This window comes from Neltuma alba, unplaced genomic scaffold, assembly GCF_004799145.2.
Source record: "Neltuma alba isolate B1F8T4 unplaced genomic scaffold, ASM479914v2 tig00013202_pilon, whole genome shotgun sequence".
NCBI lineage: Eukaryota > Viridiplantae > Streptophyta > Magnoliopsida > Fabales > Fabaceae > Neltuma > Neltuma alba.
In genome coordinates, this window is record NW_021637507.1 from 277392 (window position 1) to 301148 (window position 23757).

General features: G+C 36.7%; 3 protein-coding genes across 3 annotated transcripts; 1 reads left to right on the top strand and 2 right to left on the bottom strand.

Annotated features, from left to right (window-relative positions):
* Positions 1-365: 365 nt before the first annotated feature.
* On the bottom strand, positions 366-3518 carry LOC114735332 (tRNA (guanine(26)-N(2)/guanine(27)-N(2))-dimethyltransferase). Its single transcript, XM_028923019.1, has 6 exons — positions 2905-3518; positions 2360-2560; positions 2175-2274; positions 1838-2032; positions 1667-1729; positions 366-488 (listed from the first exon to the last, which is right to left on the bottom strand). The coding sequence occupies exons 1-6, from the start codon at positions 3516-3518 to the stop codon at positions 384-386; spliced, it is 1278 nt and encodes a 425-aa protein (XP_028778852.1). The 3' UTR covers positions 366-383.
* Positions 3519-4794: 1276 nt separating this feature from the next.
* Positions 4795-12678, top strand: LOC114735294 (uncharacterized). Its single transcript, XM_028922980.1, is given in 10 exon segments — positions 4795-5298; positions 7797-8071; positions 8600-8684; positions 8687-8775; positions 9550-9642; positions 10179-10361; positions 10473-10575; positions 10682-10864; positions 11192-11724; positions 11858-12678. Coding segments are annotated over 9 exon segments (1959 nt in total). The 5' UTR covers positions 4795-5298; positions 7797-7837; the 3' UTR covers positions 12314-12678.
* An 868-nt stretch (positions 12679-13546) lies between these two features.
* LOC114735333 (alpha-galactosidase 3) lies at positions 13547-22183 on the bottom strand. Its single transcript, XM_028923020.1, has 16 exons — positions 22062-22183; positions 21786-21983; positions 21349-21407; positions 19795-19851; positions 19686-19720; positions 18473-18576; positions 18271-18343; positions 17603-17661; positions 17459-17524; positions 17290-17373; positions 15802-15866; positions 15633-15715; positions 15163-15253; positions 14946-15004; positions 14361-14501; positions 13547-13942 (listed from the first exon to the last, which is right to left on the bottom strand). Exons 1-16 carry the CDS (start codon positions 22181-22183, stop codon positions 13832-13834), a joined length of 1407 nt encoding a protein of 468 aa, XP_028778853.1. The 3' UTR covers positions 13547-13831.
* Positions 22184-23757: the final 1574 nt, after the last annotated feature.

Here is a 23757-nt window from a genome sequence, read left to right on the forward strand (position 1 = left end):
CAACATTTGTGAAACTTCCCCAACAAAATTGGTGAAAATATCTTCAGTGCTGTATCATCTTTGAATGGTAAATTAAATAAAAACTTGATCTTACCTAGCACTAACAAGGAGAAAACAAAGGTATGGTCCTTTAATAGACTAAAAAAGCATGTCATCAGTGCAGAGATGTACGGTCCTTTCATCGCAGACCGCCAATTCTTTCAATCCAAATTGTGAGCCTCCAGTCTGCAAAAACAGTGTAATCAGCCAATTTCGTTCTCCGAGCATCTGTCCACTTAGCTGGTTTTCAGTCAAGCACCAACCATTACATGCCACCAATATAGCATTGAGTACACTTCAACAGCTCCTGGTAGGTAACTTGGGCCCTCAAATTATTCAGCAGTTCAAACCAGTAATAGTTCCTTGGCAATACTAATGCATTCAGTCATAGGACAATTCGTCTTGATCGCATTGGTGGCTATGTGAGACCGGCTGGCAGCATACCCCTTCTGCAATTATACCAACAACAAAAGAAATTAGTCTCTGGTCTCTTAAGCTTTCATTTAAAAGCCAACATGAATCATACTTGACCACATTTTCACGTCCTATCAAAACCATAAACCAAGGTAACATGACAGAATGAAATACAATGAAAGACAACTTCCTTCTTTTTTGCTTATCAGCTAAAGTTTGTCTTGTTCAAGCGAAAGAGGAGAAACAATATCCATCTTCAGATTTACAACTTCCTCAGTCTCATTTTTCTTTTTACCAAATAATACAACAGCCACTTCCATAGACCTAAGATATTGTGAACGAAAACTATCACGAACTTCCCTCAATGGAAATAAACTCTAGACAAGTTCCAGAACCTCAAATATAAATTAACTTCAGAATACTTCAATTCTTTAATAGACTGCTATTATTTTTTGTATATTCATATAAAATTCTTTGTGTTTGATTCATCAGATAGCAACCTTAAGCAGAGCAATGAAATATATGTTACGCCCCATAGCATATCTTACAAGTCAAGTTCCATTAAATGGTTCTTCAAGTTAAGCAACACAAGAATGCAGCTCGAAACAGTATAAACTTTGAGTTGATACATAATTTTTTTTGAACCATCCATCTGATAGCCTTCGTTGTCATGTAAAGCATTCTATGTTTTTTTTAATATATATTTTTAACAAGCTATACTTGCTAGCAAATTAAACATGCTTCAACTAGTGCATTTTGGTTACTGACCTGATGAGGTCAGTGCTATTTATGCTTTCAAATAAGCCCATAAAAAGAGAAATCCACTTTCCGCTCTTTCCACAAGCTCACTTAAATTTGGATAGCGAGGAATCCTCATTCTTAAGCTAGAGTTGTTAGCCAAACTAAGCGGTAGTCCCAGACCCATTTTTAATTAATTAGGAGATTAAAAAAAACATAATTGGTTTGAGCTTTAATATAAATATCTCCTTTTTCTATTTTGCTCACATTTCTTGTTCCTGAAGAGGGATGGGAATTGTTTCAGATGTTCCATTTCTTCGATTACTTCTTTTATAATGCAGCATCTCCAGTTTTATATAGTTATTTCATCATGAAATTATACTCAGTATGAGAAAGAGGTTATCAAAGATGATATACGGTTTCAGACAACACAATAACGGGTAAAAGGAAGAAGATAATTGGATAAAAGGAGAACCTTATGGATGGCGCTTATCAAGGTCCTCAGAGGAGGAGAATTCATTTTTGCACGACTTGCCATCTGGATGGATGGAAGAGAAATCACCATAAGTCATTGTTCAAAAAAGGATCAATAAATTAATTTGCTATGCTACAGCGGTAACTTCAACCAAATCATTCAATAAGGTACCTCATCCAACTTGATGTATCCAAATGGCAACTTGGGGTCACTTTCATCCATCATCAGTTTAATAAGTTTTCCAAGATTGTCTGTACCGTCAACCCATCCCCAACGCTTGGCAAGATTTAACATGTCCATAAGATATGCAGCATCATGAAGAGGTCCTGTCCAAAGTGGTCCTGAAACCACAAGGGAGGTAGAAACCTAAAAAAGAAAAGAAATTGGAAGTACCTTATGTATCCTTACATCCAAAATGACATTTATTAATTATTGAATGTAAAAATGAGCATATGAAAAAAAAACACATGCTATGAGAAGTCAGAATAATAACTTAACCAGAACTTACCTTTGAATTACTGCAGGAGCAACTGATCCGACCAAGTTCAGCCCATGAAAATTCTTTGGAATTTCCGCACTGGTGGCAGTAGCCAATAAAACCATAATGTCTGCCGCAATAGAGAGAGTAATAAGTAAGAGATGGAGCCCAGAAACGAAATAATAAGATGTAGCACAAACGCTGTGATATAGCACCTATTGTCATGAAGCTTCCCACGATTTAATCTCAGCAAGACTCGGAAAACAGGTCCATGATAAGCATAGTACGAAAATAAAGGTGTGATGTGATAACCCAACACTGCAGCCTCCCTTGCAGCCCCACCTATAAGCATTCGTAAACCAACCTCATTCGAATATGGCATAGGGCGCACATAAGCTCCATATGCAGCTAAAGAACTAGCGAGAAAAATAAAATGTTATGAACTAGCAGCTGGTGGCGCAAAGTTAATATAGCAGAATATGTGATAGCCTGCAAAACATGTTTGGCACAAAAAATTGTGCTTGTTTGTGCCAAAAGCACAATTCAGTCACCGTAATGGTTAAGTGTCTAAAGATAATCATTCACTAGAAGATGGATCAAGCACACCCAACCAAGCAAAGACTGATTGAAATGATCACAGTATGTAATCAGAATCGTTCAACAAAGAGATATTTAAGAACAAGAGTTTAAATAAGGATATAAATGACTGCAACTGCATTATTAACAGCACTTCAACCAAAATAGAAGATACAAATCTTACTGATGAGGACGGTGACCACCAGACGAGTAGCCATCGGTTGACGTGACATAGAGCAGCCCGCCCAGTTTCAAAGAGATCATAGCAGACCGCAAGAAAGAAGAGTCACTGCCAAATGAATCGACGTCAATGAAGTCAAAAAACTTCTTCTGCAAATAGTAATCTGCCATCACACGATTAGCTTCTAAATGGGTAATTTCCCATCTCCGTTCATTCTCTGAACCGTTCTTTGCCCTTGACAAGTTCTCCAAAATAGTGCTTCTATAATTGTCATTTCCGTCGTTTGCCACAACAAAATCCGCTTCGGCTTCTTCGAGGTACCGAAGCGACCGTATTCCACAGCCACACAATGCGTCAAGAGCACGCAAACTCCCATTTGACTTCTTGTGGAGAGCAGCAGCGAGCACACCGAGGTCTCGTCCGGTAGCGCTTTCGTGCCGGTAAAAGGCCTCGCCGGTCTCAAATTGCAGACCCCTCTCAATTTGATACTCGCATATGTATTTTCTGTTAAATTTGAGCTTGAAGGCGGAGTAGTAAGAATCATGGAACAGACCTTGAGCAATGGGGCTCAGCGAAAATGGAGAAGTAGATAGGGTTTTCGGAGCAAGAGCCAACATGGCGGGAAATGGGCTGGTAATTGGGGAAATGTAACGGTTTTTGGGATTTATGGATGATGTGGTACACGTGCGGGACCCACATTGGATGATCGAAATCAAGGGGCCTTCAGATCCTCTGCGTCGGGAGCAACAAATATTGCAACGACGTCGTTCTGACTTGATTCATCCCGGTCAAGCTCCACCCCAAATCTCATTCCTGATTCCTCCCAGCGACGGCGTCTGAATTCTCCAGCGGCGTCCTCAAGCTCTCCCATGGCGTCCAGCAATGTTTTTTAAAACCAGTAACGCCAGTTCATGGTTCTCAATCTCATAGTCCAACGGGTTAAACGGAAAACATAAAAATTTAATGAAAATAATTATATGCATATACATAAATCAAATGATAAATCTAATGGACAAAGAAATAACAGCCCAACATATGAAGTTTTGAATGGCCACAATATGGTTACAAAATACAAATGGGTTGAAAGTATATTTTTTTTAGAGTTCATTTTTTTAAAGTTTTTTTTATACTTTAACCCAAAAAACTTTTAAAAATTATTTGATGTAAATCGAAATAAAATTTTTTTCACATGTTTATTTAATATATCATAAAATGATTTTTAAAATTATAATTTAGTGTTTATCTAATTAAATAACTTACAGTCAAAGCATCATGTCATCTTTTAAGATAGTCCAACCAGTTGGATGGTCCAGTCAACTTTTATGATCACTGGGGGTCCAGTCCAGGCAAGGCTGCTTCTTCACAATCATTATCCATCGTCGTGGTTATAATTTTAGCGCCTCATCTGACAGGGATTCCGCCATTTTGCTTCTCTAGTTTGGTTGAGAGGGGGTGTAAGCAAATTTAACTCATTTGCAGTATTTGACAGTGTGAGATATTTTTCTTTACATCTTTGCGTTCATTGAACATTTCCAGAAATTTGTGCTTACAGATGTGATCTTGAATAACCAAGATTCTTAGAATTGATATTATATTAATTAAAATGAGTTTAGTTGATAACGATTCCTGTTTGTAAATCTTTTTTTTTTCCTAAAATTGATTTGGAAATTTTTTTAAAAAGGTTAGAACTAAAATGGGAAGGATATAACTCTCATTAACAATCCTACCTCTCACAGGAAAAAAAAATTTATGGATTTCATAGCCTTTTTACTGATTTTTCTCTTAAAAACAAAAAAAAAAAATTATTATTTATTAATTATTATTACGCACGCGCTAAAATGCTGCGAGAATAGATAGAGAGAGGTAGAAGCGCCGAGACACTGGCGGCAATGTAACCAGCGGCTTTGAAAAGCAGAGGGAACCACGGCCGAGGACCACCATTGCCTACAAATTGGAGAGCTCAATCTGCAGCGACTCAACCCTCCCCTGTTTGGGCTTCCAGACTGAATGCTGGTGATCGTAACTCATGAGGCTCGTTAAACGAGCTCGTTTTTGTCATTAGCTATTGGTGCTGTTATATTAGCCGTTAGTAGAGGATCAGGACTTGACATCACACAACAGAATCCGAGCTCCCAAGGTCCAAACTTGCGGATTGTGGGGGCCACCACGCCCACGGCTGCATCAATGGTGTTGAAGAAATTTCTCCATTGTCGGGGATTGAGGACTAGGGTTTTAAGTTTTGACAAAGTTTTCTGCTTCGCCATTGACGAGGATGTTCTTCTATCGCTGTTTTTCTGAGCGCAGATGCGCAGAACTCTCAACGGAATTTGCTTCAGAGACGCAGCCAGGTGGGACAAGCAGAAGGAAAAGGCCGGCAAATTGTCCTGTTTATTGAAGGTATAACCCCCCCACTAACTTCTCTGGCCTGACCTCCATTAATCTAAGTGAGTCGAGACAAGGAACTTAATGGTGCTTCACGTAAGAAAAATTAATAGCCTCCGACTTTCCGCTTGGCAGTTATCCCCAAGTCTTTTTTATTTCATGTTCATTGTGATTAATATTCAATCAATGTATTTTGATTCTCCTCATGAACCCTAGGGTTGAGCTGGGGTGGGTGTTCAGGCATTGCTGGCCGCAGAACTAATCTTGAGTTTTGGATATTGATTCTGTGGAATTCGGTAAGCGGCGCCATTATCAGACATTCCTCGATAAGCTTAAGTGCTGAATTTAAATCACGTGAATCCTGATATCTTTTTTGTGTTAGTGTCAGTCGTGCTAGTGATCTGCTGGAGCTTTCGAAGCCACAGCGAGCAAAAAACATTTTTCCCTCTATTGATTTTGTCCCGGCGTTCATTCTCCCATTTTGTACTCCTATTCCTAATTCAAGAGGAGGACAACTATCTTCGTTTGCAAATGTACATGCTATTCAATTTCATAGACATTGCCCTTCAAATTATGCGTTGACATTCACTTCCTTAGTCTTGGGGTTGAGTGTGGATTGGATTTGTGGCTTCACCCAATTACGAACCATTTTGTGACTCGGCCGACTGACATTTAGCCCTCCTTGACAAGTTGAAGAGCTGAATTTAAATTCACACAAAACCAAATATCTAGATAATTATAAAGATCATTCATCTTAGTGATCTGCTGCAGCGTCTGAAGCCTTAACTAGGAACTCTTCGCATCTATTCTTGATTTATCCTAAGGGTTACGCGTTGCTTATTTTCTTTACATACTGTAGAGGATATAAAGCCGCAACATGCAAAATTCTTTTGACTTTTGGGTACTGAAACGTCTAGTGCTAATGAGCTACCAGGCTTGCTAAATTTTCATGGGTTGTGGAGCTGTTGAAATCTGTGGGTCTAAAACATTGACCATAGAATTTCATAAGCACTACTATAATATAAAACAGATATTTATGCTGAAAGATTAATGACTTGTGAATTTGCATTACTAATAGTTATCAATTCTACTTTAGGGTACTGCATGTATGGCAGAGGGAAACATTAAGATATATAACTTCACCATGGAGACTGCCACCTTTAGTCCCCTTATATTGTATAGACAAATAGCCCTTGCTCAATTCTGCATTGTCTTGCTATAGAAGAAGAATTCACTTTGTAATAACGTAAAACAAAATGGAACTTTTCAATAACGTAGTACTTCATAATTAACATCTTTGTTCCCTTGCTCTGTCTTATTGAACTTTTTTCGTTATTCATGCCTTCTTTGTTGTATTCTGTCGCTCTTTTCCATCTTTTTATGCCGTCTTTGTTGTATTCCGGTGCTCTTTTGCTTCTATAATTCTCTTTGCTTTGAATAAGCCAAGACATGTCCATTCCTAATCACTCGTGGTTATACTAAACGATTGAATCTGGTGCTTGTAGTCTCCTTGTATCAGACATACAAAATACAAATGGTCCTTGTTCCGTTCTTTGTTGTCTCACAGGGGAGAAGTAACATGAGATAAAAGGAACTTTTAAGTAAGATAGTTAAGTTTTGATTGACACCTTTTCCCCTGTTCTCTGTATTATTATATTTCATGTAAGTTATGTCTTATTTGTCGTTTCCTGTCGCTCTTTTTCATGGATAATTGTCTGTATATGAATGAGCCCTTTCCATGTATAATTGTCATATCCCTGGGTAATAATTTTCATTTTTGAACCCCCTCTGTTTCATCTCCCTCTTAGTAAATCAGATATCAAGTTCATGAAGTGAATAACTTTGAATCTCGATAAGAGTAGCGGGACTAAAACTTGCCCCATATCCAAGGGCCCAGGTCTAAGTGATTGGAGAGCATGTGGGTCCTATGACAGTTTGTTAGGGTTGTGTGATGGAGGAAGGCGAGGAAGATAGTGATTTTGTAGGAGAGGGTGTGTGGTCTATTGAGTACCAGGTTGGGTGGAGGAAGGCTTCTTTCTTCTTCATTATCTTTTCAATTTTCAGTGTGTTCAGTTGTTACTGAGTTTGAGTGTGTTGAGTATATTTTCCTTTTATTTCCTGTAGCTTATTTCCATTGTGTGTGAGAAATTTCTGCCCTAATTTCTCATTCTTCACACTAAAGAGAAGAGTATATTGCTAATATTAATATAGTACCAATATTTTCATATATTAATCCTTAGATTTATTTGCTGTCAATTTCATATTTGGTTTCTTGGGTTCCATCTGGAACCTTTCTATGTCAACTATTTGTTATGAAAATGAATTTTACTATGTACCAGCGTGTCTTCTTACATCTAACTTCTATCCTAGGCTATCCCAATTGTAATTTTGGCTTTATCAATTTCTTCTTACCCATATTCTGTTTTATCTGTAAAAGATCTCAATTAAATCTGTTGTGCTGTTTAGCATTCAATGGATGGATCCTTATTGGGACGTCTTGTTTGTGGTTCTAGGCTTTTTTTGGCAGGAGATATAAGTTCCAGTGTCTGTGACAATGGAAGATCATCAAGGAAATTTGTCACCTTCGTCATCTTCCTCATCTTCTTCATCCTCTTCCTCCTCACCCAACCAACAGCCCTTGTCAATTGATGAGGAACTTTGGCAGATAGGTGAAGAAAGGGCCCAGGAGATACTATACATCATTCAGCCAAATGTCGTTTCTGAGATGCGGCGAAAGGAAGTTGCTGAGTATGTTCAGAGTCTGATTAGAGGCTGCTATGGGGCAGAGGTTTGAATTTTTTCCTTTAGTTATATTTGTGTGGGAATATTTTTTTTTAATTTTAAATATTTTTTCTGATCGTGTGGCTTTTATTAGCCTTTATTCTCTTGTCTTTTGCCCTTGGCGTATATATTTGGATGTATCTTACTTTTCTTTTTCAATGAGAAATGCAAAATTTCCAAATATTCCGCAATTTGTCAATATATTTTTGAGTATGTTTTCTTGATTTTGTTATCTTTCTATTCTTTCTTTTGATGAGTGTCTTGACCTCATAATTTATTGGGTGTTTTTCCTGTGGTTGTTGCTCTAAATGATTTGGATGCATGACATTTTTGTCTTGTGCTCATAAATTGTTTTCCTAATGGTCACTGCTCTAAATGGTTCAGACGTGCCAAATCCATTTTGTCTTATGTAATGAATGTTCCTCGTTTTTCAGTTGCAAATGTGATTGAAATTCTTGACATTTTGGTTTCATTCTACCTTCCTTTCCTTTTTGGTGCCGTTAGATTCTGATATGATTTCATCATGGTTATGCAGGTCTTCCCATTTGGCTCAGTCCCACTAAAAACCTATCTTCCTGATGGAGATATTGACTTGACTACTCTCTGTCAAGAGAATGAAGAGGAGATTTAGCTAAAGCTGTTTGCAATATACTTGAAAGTTTAGAGGACTCTGAATATCAAGTAAAAGACATACAATATATACGTGCACAGGTCTAAAGTCAAATTGTCTATCCCAAATATCAAAATCATTTCATTACTTTCTGTAGGACTTAACCTTTCCTTTTTTGTCTTGCTTTTTTTTGAATTGCTTTGTCCTGGCTTGTGTGGTTTATCATGTCCAAGAGGCTCAAATGGATATTATCTCCTTTCCAGTAGAACATCAGTTAGAGAGGATCCTTATGTTAGTTTTGAATATAAAGTATCACCATGCTGTTGCTGAGTTTTAATGGATAGCCTGTAGAAATGATGAAAGCACATAGAAGTATCTGAAAGCGACTTCGACCTTACAAGATGTCTCAGACTTGAATTTCTTCCGAGGCACTTTTCTAACTATGGTGTCATTGGAGTCTAGTTAAAGATTGAAGTTGCTACTACCATATTGAGTATTGAATGATGCGGAATTCAACTGTAGTAATTTTCCCTTCCGAGAGAAAAGTTGAAATAACAAAGGACTTTTGCCTGTTGTATAAATCCCCTAAAGTTTCTCATTGGATATCCAATCGCCTTTGCATACCTTGCTTTTTTTCTTTTTTTTCCTTTTTTTTTTTTTTCGGAGCATACCTTGCTAATGCACCTCTTTCTCAAATTTGTTCTATATATTACATCCTACATGAAAATAAGCATCTCCCTTGCCATCATTGCTTCTTTTTTTTAAGCTAAAATGCGTGCCTCTCTCTCTCTCTTTTTTCATGAGAAAGAATTTCTGATTTTTGTCTCTCAACTTTATCTCATTTCACATATTGATTTTTGGGTAATGTATGCCAGGTCCCAGTCGTGAAATGCACTGTGAAAAATATAGCCGTTGACATTTCTTTTAATCAGATTGCAGGACTCAGTACCCTGTGTTTTCTGGAGAAGGTATAATGTCATTAATCGTAGTGAATTCTTACATCCAATACTTGTTCTGTTAGTTGTATTCATAAATTCCTCGGACTGCTTGGATATGTATGCTTGAATTTCATTCATTTAATGGTGCTTCAAGCCTATAGCGTCTATGTAATGCTGGAACTTGAAGATGCGAGGGACCTTTTCCATAGTTGTGAAGTAAATATGAAATTTGATGCCATGTAAGAATTTGACTTATCACAAGCTTCTGTATGCTTCTCCTTTTCAGCTTTCACTTTGCGACATTTGGGACTAATTTTCTTGCTATATTTGTGTTGCTTCCCCTCCCATTCTACATTAATTCAAATTGCTATTTGGGCCTTTGTTGCCTCCTATGGAGAATTACATAAAGTAACCTATTTTATTTTCATTTTCTTGGGTTGTTTTCTTTTCCCAATATTGTGTTTGCGCCATCCCTTTGCTTCATAAATGAGTGAAGCTTTTAGTTCTTTTTCTGTGCAGCGTATTTGATCAATGTTATCTAATGCTGCCCTTTGAAAAAAAATCAGGTTGATGAGCTTGTTGGGAAAAACCATCTTTTCAAACGTGGAGTTATCTTGATCAAAGCCTGGTGCTATTATGAGAGCCGAATTCTTGGTGCACACCATGGCCTGATATCAACATATGCTGTCGAGACATTAGTCTTGTATATTATGAATCTTTTTCATTCATCTGTTCGTGGTCCTTTAGAGGTGAGCCTTCCTCTGGACTTTCTAAGCATCACTTTTCTGATATGCTTCCAAGTTTGCATGTTGTTTAGATCTACAAGAGGAAACAAACCACTAAAATGCTATTACTAGCAGGTGCTGTATAAATTCTTGGACTATTATAGCTCGTTTGATTGGGACAGCTATTGTCTTAGTATAAATGGCCCAGTAGCCATATCTTCCCTTCCAGAAATTGTTGGTGAGTGTTTTCAATTGCATGTAGTTGGATATTGCATGATTTTATTGGAATACTTGTACAATTCAGTGCCTGGTAGAGATAAGCCCTTCTCCTTTGCTTGCTGCAGAGACGCCAGACTGTGGTTGGGATGACTTGCTGCTCAGTAAGGAGTTTCTGCAAAATTGCAGAGATATGTTCTCTGTTCCTGCGAGGGTATGTGAAACTGCGGCTCAGGAATTTCCTATTAAGCATTTGAACATTTTAGATCCTCTAAGAAGCAACAACAATCTGGGCCGTAGCGTCAGCAGAGGTAACCTTACCAACTAATGGAGAAGTTAATGACCGTTATGGATTCAGTTGGAAAATATGGCTATATTAGAAAGTATCAGGAAGTTCATTCCAATATTGAATTTTTAAACTGCGGCAGCATATTACTACAAAATTACCGGTTCCCCCCTTTTATTTAATGTATCATGTATGATCTAATTATGACTAGTTTTATATGGATTGACGTATTTACATAAATTACATTGAGGTTGCTTATCCGAGACTGACTAATTATTCCCAGTCCTTTGAGTTTACCTGTTGAGGCTATAAAAATTCCTTCCGTTGCTTACTATTAACTTGTTGCTGGCAGGAAATTTCCATCGAATAAGATTTGCACTTTCCTTTGGTGCTAGAAAGCTTAGGGAAATCCTTACACTTCCAGGGGAAAACATGGGTGCAGCTCTTGAGAAGTTTTTCATGAACACTCTGGATAGAAATGGGAAAGGACAAAGACCAGATGTTCCAGTTCCTGTTCCTGCATTTGGAACTGGGAGATCCGAAGTGTCCGTCCTCAGTGGAGATTATAACAGTTATTATGGTGGCCTACAATATAGTCAATTGTATCACAATTATAGCATTCCATTTGCCACCCATCAAATTTTACCATCATCACCTTCTCAAGCTGATGTTGCCCATCAAATTTTTCCATCATCGCCCGCTCAAGCGGATGTCCATGCACTGTCAAGCCAACAGACTTGGGGTATGGTTTACCAATTAGGTAATGATTTATACGTACCAATACAGACATTCTACCATCCAAATGCTTCACAGCAATTTGAAGCAACTTTCAGTGCTGAAGAGAAGGGGAAGTCTCGAGGAACAGGCACATACATACCCGACACGGTATTTTTTTCCTTTTTTCCTTTTTGGTATTATTCTCTTTGCTTTGCTTTGTTTATATTGTGGTAACTGGCTTTGGTATCAAAAAATGGGTTGGATCTTGCAGACTTAAACTTTTTTCTTTTTTCTCCAATAGCTACATACATATAATTCCTACTACAAGGATAAGCATACGAAAGTATTCAGGCAGAGAGGATCTACTTCTGCAGATGCTAATATACTGCCAAAATCACACCAGAAGGAGGAACTATTGCAGATTCAATCCGAGACAGACGTGAATTTTGATTCAAGGCCCTTCAAAATCACAACTGAAGAATTCCCTCTTCTTTCAAACTTTCAAATGACCAGCTCCCCATCTGAAGCCCAAGGCTCTGTTCAGTTAAACCCTGAATCCGAACAACCCAGAAGTTCCTCTTCCTTACTGAATATTGATTTTGGAACATACAGTTCTGACAAGCCACTGATAAAACCACCTTTGCCTGGAAAACATGATAAGCCAGAACCTGCAGTTTCGGCAACTCTGGGATCTCTGTTGGGTGTCCCAAAGATGGACATGAACAGGAAAGAGAAAATTGCTGAGGAGATGAATTGACAATCTCTAAACTGCAATAATAGTCATTTTGTAGGATTTTAGGATAATGTCAAACAATGGCAAGTCCTAATGTGTTTGATACTATTAGTGTATGCAGAGTTAGATACTAATGGTATAGTTGTGACAGACTTAACAGCTGAGGAACTGTCCTGACTTGAGGCCCTTGCCTCTTCCGCTCGGATTATTTAGATAGCCAATATATGCCCCATCTCCTCTCCGGTGGGAGAAGACTTGGCTATTTCACTTAGGACTGTTTTGCATTTATTTTCTTTTCTTGAGTCGAAAGAAATTTGTACATGACTCTTAACATATATAATAGTCAATCACCTAGAGCATATGGGGTTCATTCTTGTATGAATAGCCTATATTGTGGGTAGTAGTTTTTTTTTTTTTTTTTTTAAATTTACTTTGCAATTGACTTTCAGATCAATAGTCTGCGGGAAATTAATTGGCCATTAGATCAGCACTGGCTCATTGGTTTCCTTTTCTGCTGTTTTAAATGTTGCCACCTTATGATTCTACTCAAGCCAACAGAAGAGATGGGTTTCAAAACAACTGTGTTCACTTTCCTTCCTTTCGTTTTACATTACGTTTTGTCATTATAATTATAATTTAAGTTTTATTTCTTATTATATTTTAACATGTGAAAGAAATGACATCTTAATTGTGAAAATCGTATATTTTTTAAATTTTTATTCCATATGGTTGCAGGGTGTGCAGGGATTAGTTCAATTGGAGAACGCTGAAAAATGAATCAACTGAACACAGGAAACAAGTAACTGAACTGAATCAAACCGAAACAACCCAAACCAAACTGGAAATTCAAAACGACCCAACTTAGTAAACCAAATTCAGTTCGAGTTAATTTTGCACACCCCGTTGTAACTAGTGACTATCAAATGCTAAACTCTCGTGAGGGTTGGTTGCATAATCAAGTCAACTTGATTTGTGTCTTTTAATTGTCTATGATACTATAGCTTAAATCCAACCAAAAAGGTGTTTGCAACACTTAAAAAGTGCTTTTACAAAATATTTTTTCGTAAATCAAAATAAATTCCGTCGCATATTTATTTCGTATATCATAAAATTACTTTTAAAATCATGATTTGATTTTCATCAAAATATCTCCAAGTCTAAGGCCAAAAAAGTTCCAAGTCAAATGATATGCTGGAACATTCCAAACCATCGAGACCATGGACCCGAAAGAAATTAAAGAACCATGCAACCCAGAAATAACAGATAAACAATGATATATTTTTTCAGCGTTAAGATCTTAGCATTGCCTTATTCGAGCATTTGCATATAGTGGCAACCGATCCACTTTTAACTTCTGTACATCGGACCAACATATCACACAAGGATGACCAAATAGCCAGTGGCAAGAACCAAGAGTAATAAAACACTCAAAAAGGCAGAGAATCCTGAATGGGTAACACATGGGTTTCTTCGATATTATCTGACTTCTAGCATGAAGCTAAACCAGCCAGGCCCCTTCAACGAAATTACTTGAAGAACGAGCTATTCTTCGGAGTGAGATACAGTCAACGGAGTGAAAGTGTACAAGTTACAATCATGAACATCAACACGAGCACTGAACAATGATACTGCGTCCCCGGCTACTACCTTGTGCTGCAAGATGGTGGAGATGCAAAATAAAACCATGAAAGTTAGAGAGTCCTTGCGCGGAAACTTCAATCATACGGTGGGTTTGCAATGAATAGTGAAATCTCAATTTATCAACCATTGGAATTTGGATTGATCTGTTTCATTTTAGAAAAGTTCTGCAGATTCTACGCCCCCGGGGGGGGTGGTTGTTCTACAGTGCTTGGAAGCTTATCAAAATGCCACGGATATCCCACGACAATAGGAAAACAAGAATTGAGAGTATTGGATGCATGTATATTGGCAATAATAAAAACAATTAGAAAGTGGTTAGTTTCTTCAAGTATATACGGTGAAGCATTATAACATGAAAAAATAGAAGCTCCTAAAAACATGGTATAGAAAGACTATCTACGGACATTGGTATGAAGTTAGGCTTGCTCACCTGCCACAAATCTCTAATAGAAACACGAGTTGCGGATTGAAGCCCAAGTACATTCCATGAGGCTGTGATAGTGGAAACTTTTGAGCACCTATTCCAGAGGGCAACAACTAATCGGTTTCCAGATAAAGGGCCTGCCCAAACCTGCATGGCACCTGTCTAGTTAAAGAGCAAGTATACCACATACTAGCAGCTTTTTTAACTCCAACCTTCTCATAGCAGTCATGGAACTTTTTACATTATCTACTGTATAGGCACATATAACTCGTCTTGCTGGCACAATACAGATATTCTAGGTCTAAAAATCAAACATCAAACTGGTGCATCACAATTATCTAGGAGTTCTCAATCCATTCTTTTAAAGGGAGCATCTAAGACTAGGAGCTTCGTATTCTATTTTTCAGTTAAATGAAAGCCATATTAATCAACCTCCAAGATGAAGAGGCATCAAGCGTGTGAACTCCTGGATTTGGACAGACACCATTGGAACAATTAATCATCATGATCACAAGAAGCAGAAGAAACAGGGATAAAATAACCCGGGCTTCATTGCACAAATGCAGTAAGAGGTAGTGCAAAAGATATGACCTGACAGCAACCATCTTTTCCAGAAACTTGAACCTTCCTCCCCTGAACTCCAAGTGAATCTGCATAGGAATATAATACAATTACCTACCACAAATTCCTGAATGAGATAAATGATTGGGAAAGGGGGAAAAAAAAAGATACAACATAACCACCAAAAAAGATTAAGAAGCATTACACATAGTATGATGGCTCAGAAAAAGGGAAGGATTGTTGCTACCTTGGTTTAAGTCAATAACTTCTCTATTGCTGAAAATCAAATATGTTTCCTGACTCATACTTCTCAAATCAGATCCAATTAACAAGGGAGCCTGCATTCACAAGTTCACAATCTTGACAACTGAGAAGACATGGCTATGGCCCATAGTTTGTGTCATCTATTGTGACCACTTCAAGTTTCTCGATGGTTGGCTTTCGACAAATTACGGCCACAAATAACAAAGGTAAACATAAAGGATTACCTTCATGTCATAGATAAACTAGTTAACAATCTCAAACTGATCAGATTGTAAAAGAAAATGTTACCCAGCAGTAAACTTTCCTGCCCATGCAACAAATGGAATGGAAAATACTATATGACAAGAAGGTGATTACTAAAACCATTTGGTCATATACAACAATCCATGAACAAAGCAATTGAAGTGACAGAGAAGGGGAAGGAAAAAGAACAACAGAACTTAAAAGCAACACCTTCATTAATGCCCAGATGCTAAAGTGACTACGGTATTCCGGGAAAGTCATGCCACCATTGCCAACTTCCAGCATATCTGGGTCTGTCCAAGAGAGATAACATGCAGAATAAACAAGAATGGTTATCAACTGGTTTACAGAAATTACTAGAAAAATACATAAATTTTACCATTCCATCCTCCAGGACCAGCATAAGCTGCCCACTTGTCATTCAGATCAGCAATAGTTGTCATGCTGGACAAGAAAACCATTTTTTATCCGTGTACAGCCACCTTGTCAGAAAATTGTTGCTATTGATGTATAGTTTTCCATGGTTGTAACATGAATAATAACAATTTATATATTAAATCCAATGACAAAGCTTGTTATTGATATGGGATGAGACATAAAATTATCATGAGCGTTATCACAAAGTCCATAACACAAAGGGCAAAGCATTTGGGATCGATACTACAAACTAGGAGGTTGAAATGGAGGAAGGCGTTATTTAAGATGGTTTGTTATGTGCAAAGAAGGCCAACGGAGATGCCAGAGAGGGGAGCAGATAGTCTTTAGCCCTATAAAGAGATGTAGAGCGGGACCAAGACACTTAACGAAGTCATCAATCAAGATCTTTCAATGAATGGTATATTGCCCACTTAGTAGGATAAGATTTGCTGTTATTCTCATCCGAGAATAATTTTCATCACATAAATACATACTTTCAGTGGGATTGCATCAAGTATTTATATTAGTCATCCTGAATTTTGTTATAGACGTTGAAATACCATATTCCAGAAATTAGAAAAAAAATGCAACGCCAACTCTATGGTAGTGCCATTTCTACCACGGTGATTCTGTATATCCTTTAATCATAATAGTCACAGCCATAACCAATACAGGCCCTCGCAACTGGTGAATGTTCTCTCTAGTTTTCTCAAGCCCCTATTATATTTCTCCAACACAATCTTGACTGCGTGTGTCCTTCATAATCCTCTCAGATCAATTGGCTCTCGTACCAAGAGGCATGTCAAAGTCTTACATAAGAAATGATTCACTAAAAAGCTTATTTAACTTCCACTAATATGTATATCAGTTAACAAAACTGAATATAACAACCTCCTTATTCCCTCTACTAACAAATTCACTTAATCAACTTGTTCTATCTCCAACTTATTACAGTGTCACTACTCAATAAGGAAAGTCTGATGATCTGATCGGTCTTAGGTTGACTACAATAGCAAACCTTAACGTAGATGACAAGATTATTCGGAATAAGTAAAATTCATATTTCAGAAAACACTAAATTTCAAATTACTAACCATATTCACCCGATAATTTAAAATTCCCAGTGTTACAGCCCTATTACTATATAAAGGGCTCTCCTTTTAGATATAGTATTATAATAGGTGCCTGATGATTGAATGAACTCTTTTTAGATTACAATGTACTACCCAGTAATTCCGATATCACATCTTCCACACGCACTTTGTCAGCATATTACTGGAACAGCATTTGATAGAAAACAATCCCAATATAATTTAAAAAGGCAGCAATCAAGGGAATCAAGCTAACGTCCAAGATAATTTTTATTTCCAGTTAGCCGCAATTATCTAAAGTGCCTTTGTACCAAACTAAATTTCTTCACCACCTATTAGTCAAAGTCCCGAGTTTTCACCTGACCCATGAATCATTGATGTCATCAGTTGTGCGCCAACTGTTTCCAACCTTGCCTGCCCATAAAGCAGGGTCATCGACACCCCTGTAGAACAAAAAGAAAAAAGATGCATGAAAAATCAATTGTCAAAACCAACAAATATCAAACGATAGAACAGACAGCTGAATACCATTCACATAGTGAATAGAAAATTGCACGTCCAGATGCATTCAGGGCATCACGCATTGGTGGGTATCTGGAAACATAGGGAAACACTATCAATTCACACGTGCTAAGCGTTGCTTCGTTAGCAACTACCTTAGACTGCAGATACCTTTTTTTTGGCGGGATGCCCAGATTGTAGCAGTTGTCATACTTCAAATAATCTATATCCTGGTAAAAGAAGTGAACCAAAATGATGCAATGATGGAAACATAACATCTATTGATTTTTTTTTTTTTTTGGGGACCAAATAACATCTATTGACTCAAAACATCACCAATGCAAATGAAATGTCTAGCTACAAAAGAATGACTCCAGAAGCACCTCAAGATAGGCGTTCAAGCTCAGTCTATCTTTGAGCATGAAACTACTCTTTCAACATTTTTGAAGGAATAATGTTCACATGTCCTAGTTAGGAACATCAAATGATGACAACAAATTTCAGGAATGACTTGATTATTTCTTTATGACATTCTGAATTAATGCTGTGGCTCTGATTGTGTGCCACTTAATATAAATACATGCATAGAACAACACAAAACCAACCTTTGGATTTTGCATTAACCCAAAGGCCATCATGACAACCAAACCTGAACTGATCCAAATTTGGGTTTCACAATGGTTCTAATGGGAACTTCAATTCAACTCTCAGCTACTGTTTTTCTTTCACACAAGTGTGCTCACATACCAGCACATGAATCCTAAAAGTTATGTGATGATACAAAACTAATTTATATCAGTTCTAGTTTGCTATCATAACATGAGATAATGGTAACTAACCCAAGAGGCAAATGTGTCTGCATCATCAACTTCATGGAAAAGTGATCCTGGTCGGACTTGACATGTAAATACCCTAATACCAAGAAAAAGAATATTAAGCAGGTAATTAAAAGTCACTTGGACACATTCAATATGAGCATGTTTAATTCTGGAATGGATTTTTCAAACATCTGGCTAGGTTTCATTATATTATCCATCGTACCCTGCATCAGAATATATACCAAGCTTAAGCCCCTTTTTGTGTACATAATCTGCAAGAGCTTTGATTCCTGATGGAAAAGTCTTAGGATCAGGGACCAGTTGACCCTACAGAACCAAACAAACAACGTAAGAAGTAAACAAATATTTATGTAAAGCCATAAGAATCAGATGGGCCCAAGGCTGGGAATCCAACTAACACCAACATTAATGGTATTCTGAAATTCTGAAATATTCCTAAAGGGGAAAATGGATGAGGTGGTGGGAAGGGAAAATCAGGGCATGAATATCATTAACTCACCTCATCAAGCCGTTTGAGGGTTGGTGAGGCGGAAGAGAGAGTATGAGTTTGTTGGAAGGAATAATATCGCCCCCCCCCCCCAAAAGGAAGGCTGGAGGCAGAGTACGAAGATTCATGGAAGGTTTGCTTGGAGATCCCCAAGCCTCTTGAGCTAGGAAAACACATCTCTACTGTTCCATCTGTTTCTTTTGTAATTTTCTCTATTAACAGTAATGTTTATGGTCCATTCTGCTGTTGTTTCATAGATCAGCCTTTTTCACTGAAACAGTGGAGAATTTTTGCTGTCTTCTTACTTAAATAATATCAAAATTATCCAAAGGTTCTATCAGATCTTTCATTCACATGGAAGATGAACAGAGTGTGTACAAGCTTTGCTACTTTATTAACCATCAGGATCTGCCACTACGGAGCACAGATGAGCGATTAAAGTATAAAGAAATTATTCCCTGCTCCCGTCATTCAAGGCCTAGTGACTCTTGTAATTGAGAGGGACAGAGAGCTTGAAGGTTCTATCAGATCTTTCATTCACATGGAAGATGAACAGAGTGTGTACAAGCTTTGCTACTTCATTAACCGTCAGGATCTGCCACTACGGAGCACAGATGAGCGATTAAAGTGTGAAGAAATTATTCCCTGCTCCCGTCATTCAAGGCCTAGTGACTCTTGTAATTGAGAGGGAAAGAGAGCTTTAAGGAAAGCATCACTTCAGGATTAAAGATAACTAACTATACGGTAATTTAATAGTTATATCAATTTTAAGGTTTGCCACATTAACAAGATGCATTAAATGCTAATAGGTACAATTATTTAACATCCAAGTGAAAGAACAATGTCATACGATAAAAAGAAGGATGATGGCCTAGAAGATTGTTCCTGCTGATTTAATTTTGCTTGAAAGGAACGTGATTCAGCTTACCTTTGAATTTCTTGCTGCAGAAGACCAGCAATCATCTACAGGAAACAATATCAAAATGAGTCCAAGAGTTAGAAAATAATGTTTCATTGAGAAGATGCTAGAATAATACCTATGTTGATGTACACATAACCTAAATCAGCCAAACCCGTTGATACAAGTGCATCAGCTGGATAAACAAAAGTCATATCAGTAAAGTTAGTTACAAACCGGTGAGGGTAAAAGCAAAACTATCATTATCACTCCATCAGTGAGACAAAATATCACACACCATCTTAATCAATAATACCATTTAGTTGTTTAATAAAAGGATATCATTTGCTGAAAAGTGCTTTATTTGTGGCTTTGTGCAGTGTTCCTTGATTTTCAAAAACGTAAATAAATAAAAACAAATAAGCATCTCTTCCTCTGCAATGCCATTGGCAACATTCTCACAAAAATGTGCATTACTAGATTTATGCTTTAATTGAACAGTCCAAGCAAAGACTGTAGCAAGTAAAAGGGAAGAAATTATTCAGGTCTGGTACAAAATTTACGACTGAGTGCAGGGCACGAATGCTTGTGTGCATAATTTGTAAATATAAATATCAAGTACAACCATGATATATATATGTTCTAAATAAACTAGCAACAGGTAGCATACTAAATACATGTTCAAGTTCAAGTCATACATAGCAAAACTAAACAGAGAGGAAGAAAGCAACAATTTCCAACAACACAAACTCATGAATATCAGATCTTACACAGTACCATAATGAGATAAATATGCGCCTGTGATCTCTGAAGCCTCTTAAGCTCTAACTTAATTAAAAATCCACAAAGTCCTTCACTCATTTATTGTTTTCAAGTAAGTATGTGTCATACCAGGAATGAGGAGTTATATGAAGCATAGGCAGAACAGTAGACTAAGGGAGCCAGGTCCACCCCCAGCCAAAGGAAATGCTTCTGAATACATTAGCTTCAAGAGAATTTGTCATTTCTCCCTTTCTTATAAATTTATTCTATCCCAACGCAAGAAAGAAAACTCTTTCTTATCCTTTAATGTCTATGTGCAGACTAAAAATTAAGTTTCACAATTTTCTAGTAATTGTATTTCAATAAGCCTTAGATAAACTTTGTTTTAACAAAGTAAGAGATAAGGATATTATGTTTAACAAGTCCAGGTTGGAAATTACGTATAAGCACATGCATGCTTATAAAGAGTATTTTCAGAATGAAATGCACTTTAGTTGCTGTCCTTTGATGAGTGATCACCGTTTTGTGTCACTTTATGAGAAAAAATAACGAGACTTCTTCACCATATTGAACAATTTTTTTTAATTTAGAGTCCTGACAGCCCCCAAAGTGGGGCGCACTTATTCATTGTTTATACAGTTACATATTTCGCTATCTGTCATCGTTCCTTGGTTGGAACCACTAGGTGGGTAGATTCGTAATTGGCTTTCAACGAAAACAATCAATATGGTTGGGATAAGTCAACTAGCAGGCTTCTTTACACACACACACACACACTCTACGTCCCGCGCACATTATTTCTTTAGTTTATCAGCAGCTCAAAAGATTTCTCTTGCTTATGAGACACCAAAATCCGTCACGTATATAGAAATTTATCAAGAAAATGGAAAGAATGCGTAAATAAACTGTTGTGCAGAGGCCAAAAAAGAACCTGTCTCCTTAATGACTGTTTCATTAATATTGCAGGCAAAGAAGTTCCAGCTATTCCACCTACAAAAAGCAAAACAAAAACAAATCATGTAACATAAGTCATCGTCATAACAGACCCGTATTAACATTTCTGCAACTAAAACAAAAAATTATATAGAAACATTAAACTTCAGCCACAAGCAATGTATCAGTGCCACAGCCTAATAATAAATTTCGCAGTCAATCAATAGCGATAGACTGCATTTATGCATGCGGGTCTTTGCAAATAAGAGGTAACAACCATGAAAATACAAAAAAAGAATGGAGAAACATGTAAAAAAGGAAAGAAAATCTAATCAATAATTCCAATCAATCGACATGACCCGGAGAAAACCTTCAAGGCTTCAACTTGAGAATAGAAAGCACAGGGAAGACGGAGGGAAAAAGTGAGAAACGAACCCCATCTGAGGCGTCCGACCCAAACCGTTGTTGAGCTGAAGTATACCATACTTGGAAGTGTCGTAAATGGAGTGAAAGTCTGAGGTGAAGATCGATTTCTCGTAGGTCTGCAAGAGAGGTGCCACGCGCGCACAAATTGAAACAGAGGAAGCACTGAGGAAGAAGATAATAACCAGACACACACAAAGCAGAGTTGCTCTGTTTCAGCTTTGCCATGGATGAAATTCACCAAACCTTCTCAATCCACTCTTCTTGCTTGCATTATCGGGAAGATACAGAGCAATATATAAACTTGAGAGCAAGAACTGAGCGAAGACAAAACCAGACAAACCTGTTGCAAATACGGTCCTTTTCTTTCGTGACAGGTCATCAACAGGCCTTTTTTTTTTTCCAATCATTTTTGGATAATGGATAAATATTTCATTTGAAAATTAATATTAATATTAATAATACTCATTAATTACTAATTATTTCTAACTCTAACACTAAACACTTAATTAAACTTTTTTTTTTTCCCCAGTACGAAGTTTGTGACTCAGTCTTATATATTATGGGTCCTTGAGGTACCAGTCTCTTAAAAATAAAGGAAGAAGATGATGAAGAAAAATGATCGTTCTGGATTTTATTTTTTTTTAAATAGAGGATAACTCTTGTTTTTGGATCAATTTTGGGAGGGCCCACTAAAGATAAATCAATTTGTTTAGAAGCGTAATGAGCACATTAATGATCATGTGCACTGCAGGATTCTTTTCATGGCGATGATGATTAAACATGATTCAATTTTGTTTTTGGCGTTTAATGCTAAAAATATTAAAAAAATATAAAAGTAAAATCTACAATTATGGAGGCAGAAAAATTGCAGATGCCACAAGAGCACGGGGAATAATCGTAGTTGGGAAATTATGAACAGTAAAAGCCTGGATTATACAATTATAAATGTTGACACATGATTTGTTGAATTATTAAGATTTTTTTTTTTTTTTTGCCTGAATTATTAAGATTGTTACTTTACCGTTAATTATATGAATTATGTTTGTGCTTAGATTCTGTGGAGTTGGTTGAAAACAAAAATACGTCATATTAAAAGTTGACAAAGCATATACAAGTCACCTTTATATGCTTTTAGAGAATATTTCCTGCCCTGACCGATTGATTTGTGGTATTGGTCCTTTTATTAGATGTCCCAAAAGCTAACTATCAAATCTCTAGCTGTCTGCATAATTTTAGCCTATCAGATCATTGTGATGGTTAAAGTATATATTTGGTTGTTTAACTTTAGGTAAAAATTTAGTTTAGTCTCTTAACTTTAAAAGGTACACTTTTAGTCTTTTAACTTTAAAATTATTAGTCTTAAATGATAATTTTTTATAATAATCATGGTTGTTTTGAATATTAAACTTAATATATTAGCATTTAGTACTGTTTTATTAGCATTCAAAAATTTAATATCATCATTTTTGTTAACAGTTTTAAGATTAAAGAATTTTACTTTTTTAAGTTAAGGGACCAAAATGAAACTTTGTCTAAAGCTAAAAAGTTAAAAATATACTTTAGCGATTTTGTTTTTACATCTCTATAAGAGGCTCTGTCACCCTATATTATCATTTTAATACAGACTCGTGAATATTAATTAATCACGGTAAATATCCCTATAACTTGCATTTCATTATAAACAAAAAAACAGTGAATAAGATTTTAATTGTTTCAAGGATTGCTTTATTTGATTCCCCCCCCCCCAAAAAAAACACAGAAGTGAATGGAAAGCAAAATTTCTCTTGAAATTATTTAGAAACGGTGTTATGAATTGCTGCATCCGGTTTTTAATATGAGAATTATTTGAAAACTTAGATTTAGTTATAAATATAAAATCTTAATTAATTTTGTGCTCCAAATCTATAATGTTTTATCTAAAATATTCTTATCAATGGTAAAGAATTCCCACAAAAAAAAATTAATTTTAATGCACATAATT

Bases quoted from the DNA above. Each gene is read 5' to 3' on its own strand.
- LOC114735332 (XM_028923019.1), bottom strand. From the start codon at position 3,518: ATGTTGGCTCTTGCTCCGAAAACCCTATCTACTTCTCCATTTTCGCTG. The intron at 2,275-2,359 runs GTGCTATATCAC...CTATTGCGGCAG, and splicing joins GGGAAGCTTCATGACAATAG to ACATTATGGTTTTATTGGCT. The intron at 489-1,666 runs GTTCTCCTTTTA...GTATAATTGCAG, and splicing joins TGATAAGCGCCATCCATAAG to AAGGGGTATGCTGCCAGCCG.
- LOC114735333 (XM_028923020.1), bottom strand. From the start codon at position 22,183: ATGATTGGAAAAAAAAAAAGGCCTGTTGATGACCTGTCACGAAAGAAA. The intron at 19,721-19,794 runs GTATTATTCTAG...TGTTTCCTGTAG, and splicing joins TTATGTGTACATCAACATAG to ATGATTGCTGGTCTTCTGCA. The intron at 15,867-17,289 runs GTGAAAACTCGG...TTTCTTGTCCAG, and splicing joins ATCAATGATTCATGGGTCAG to CATGACAACTATTGCTGATC.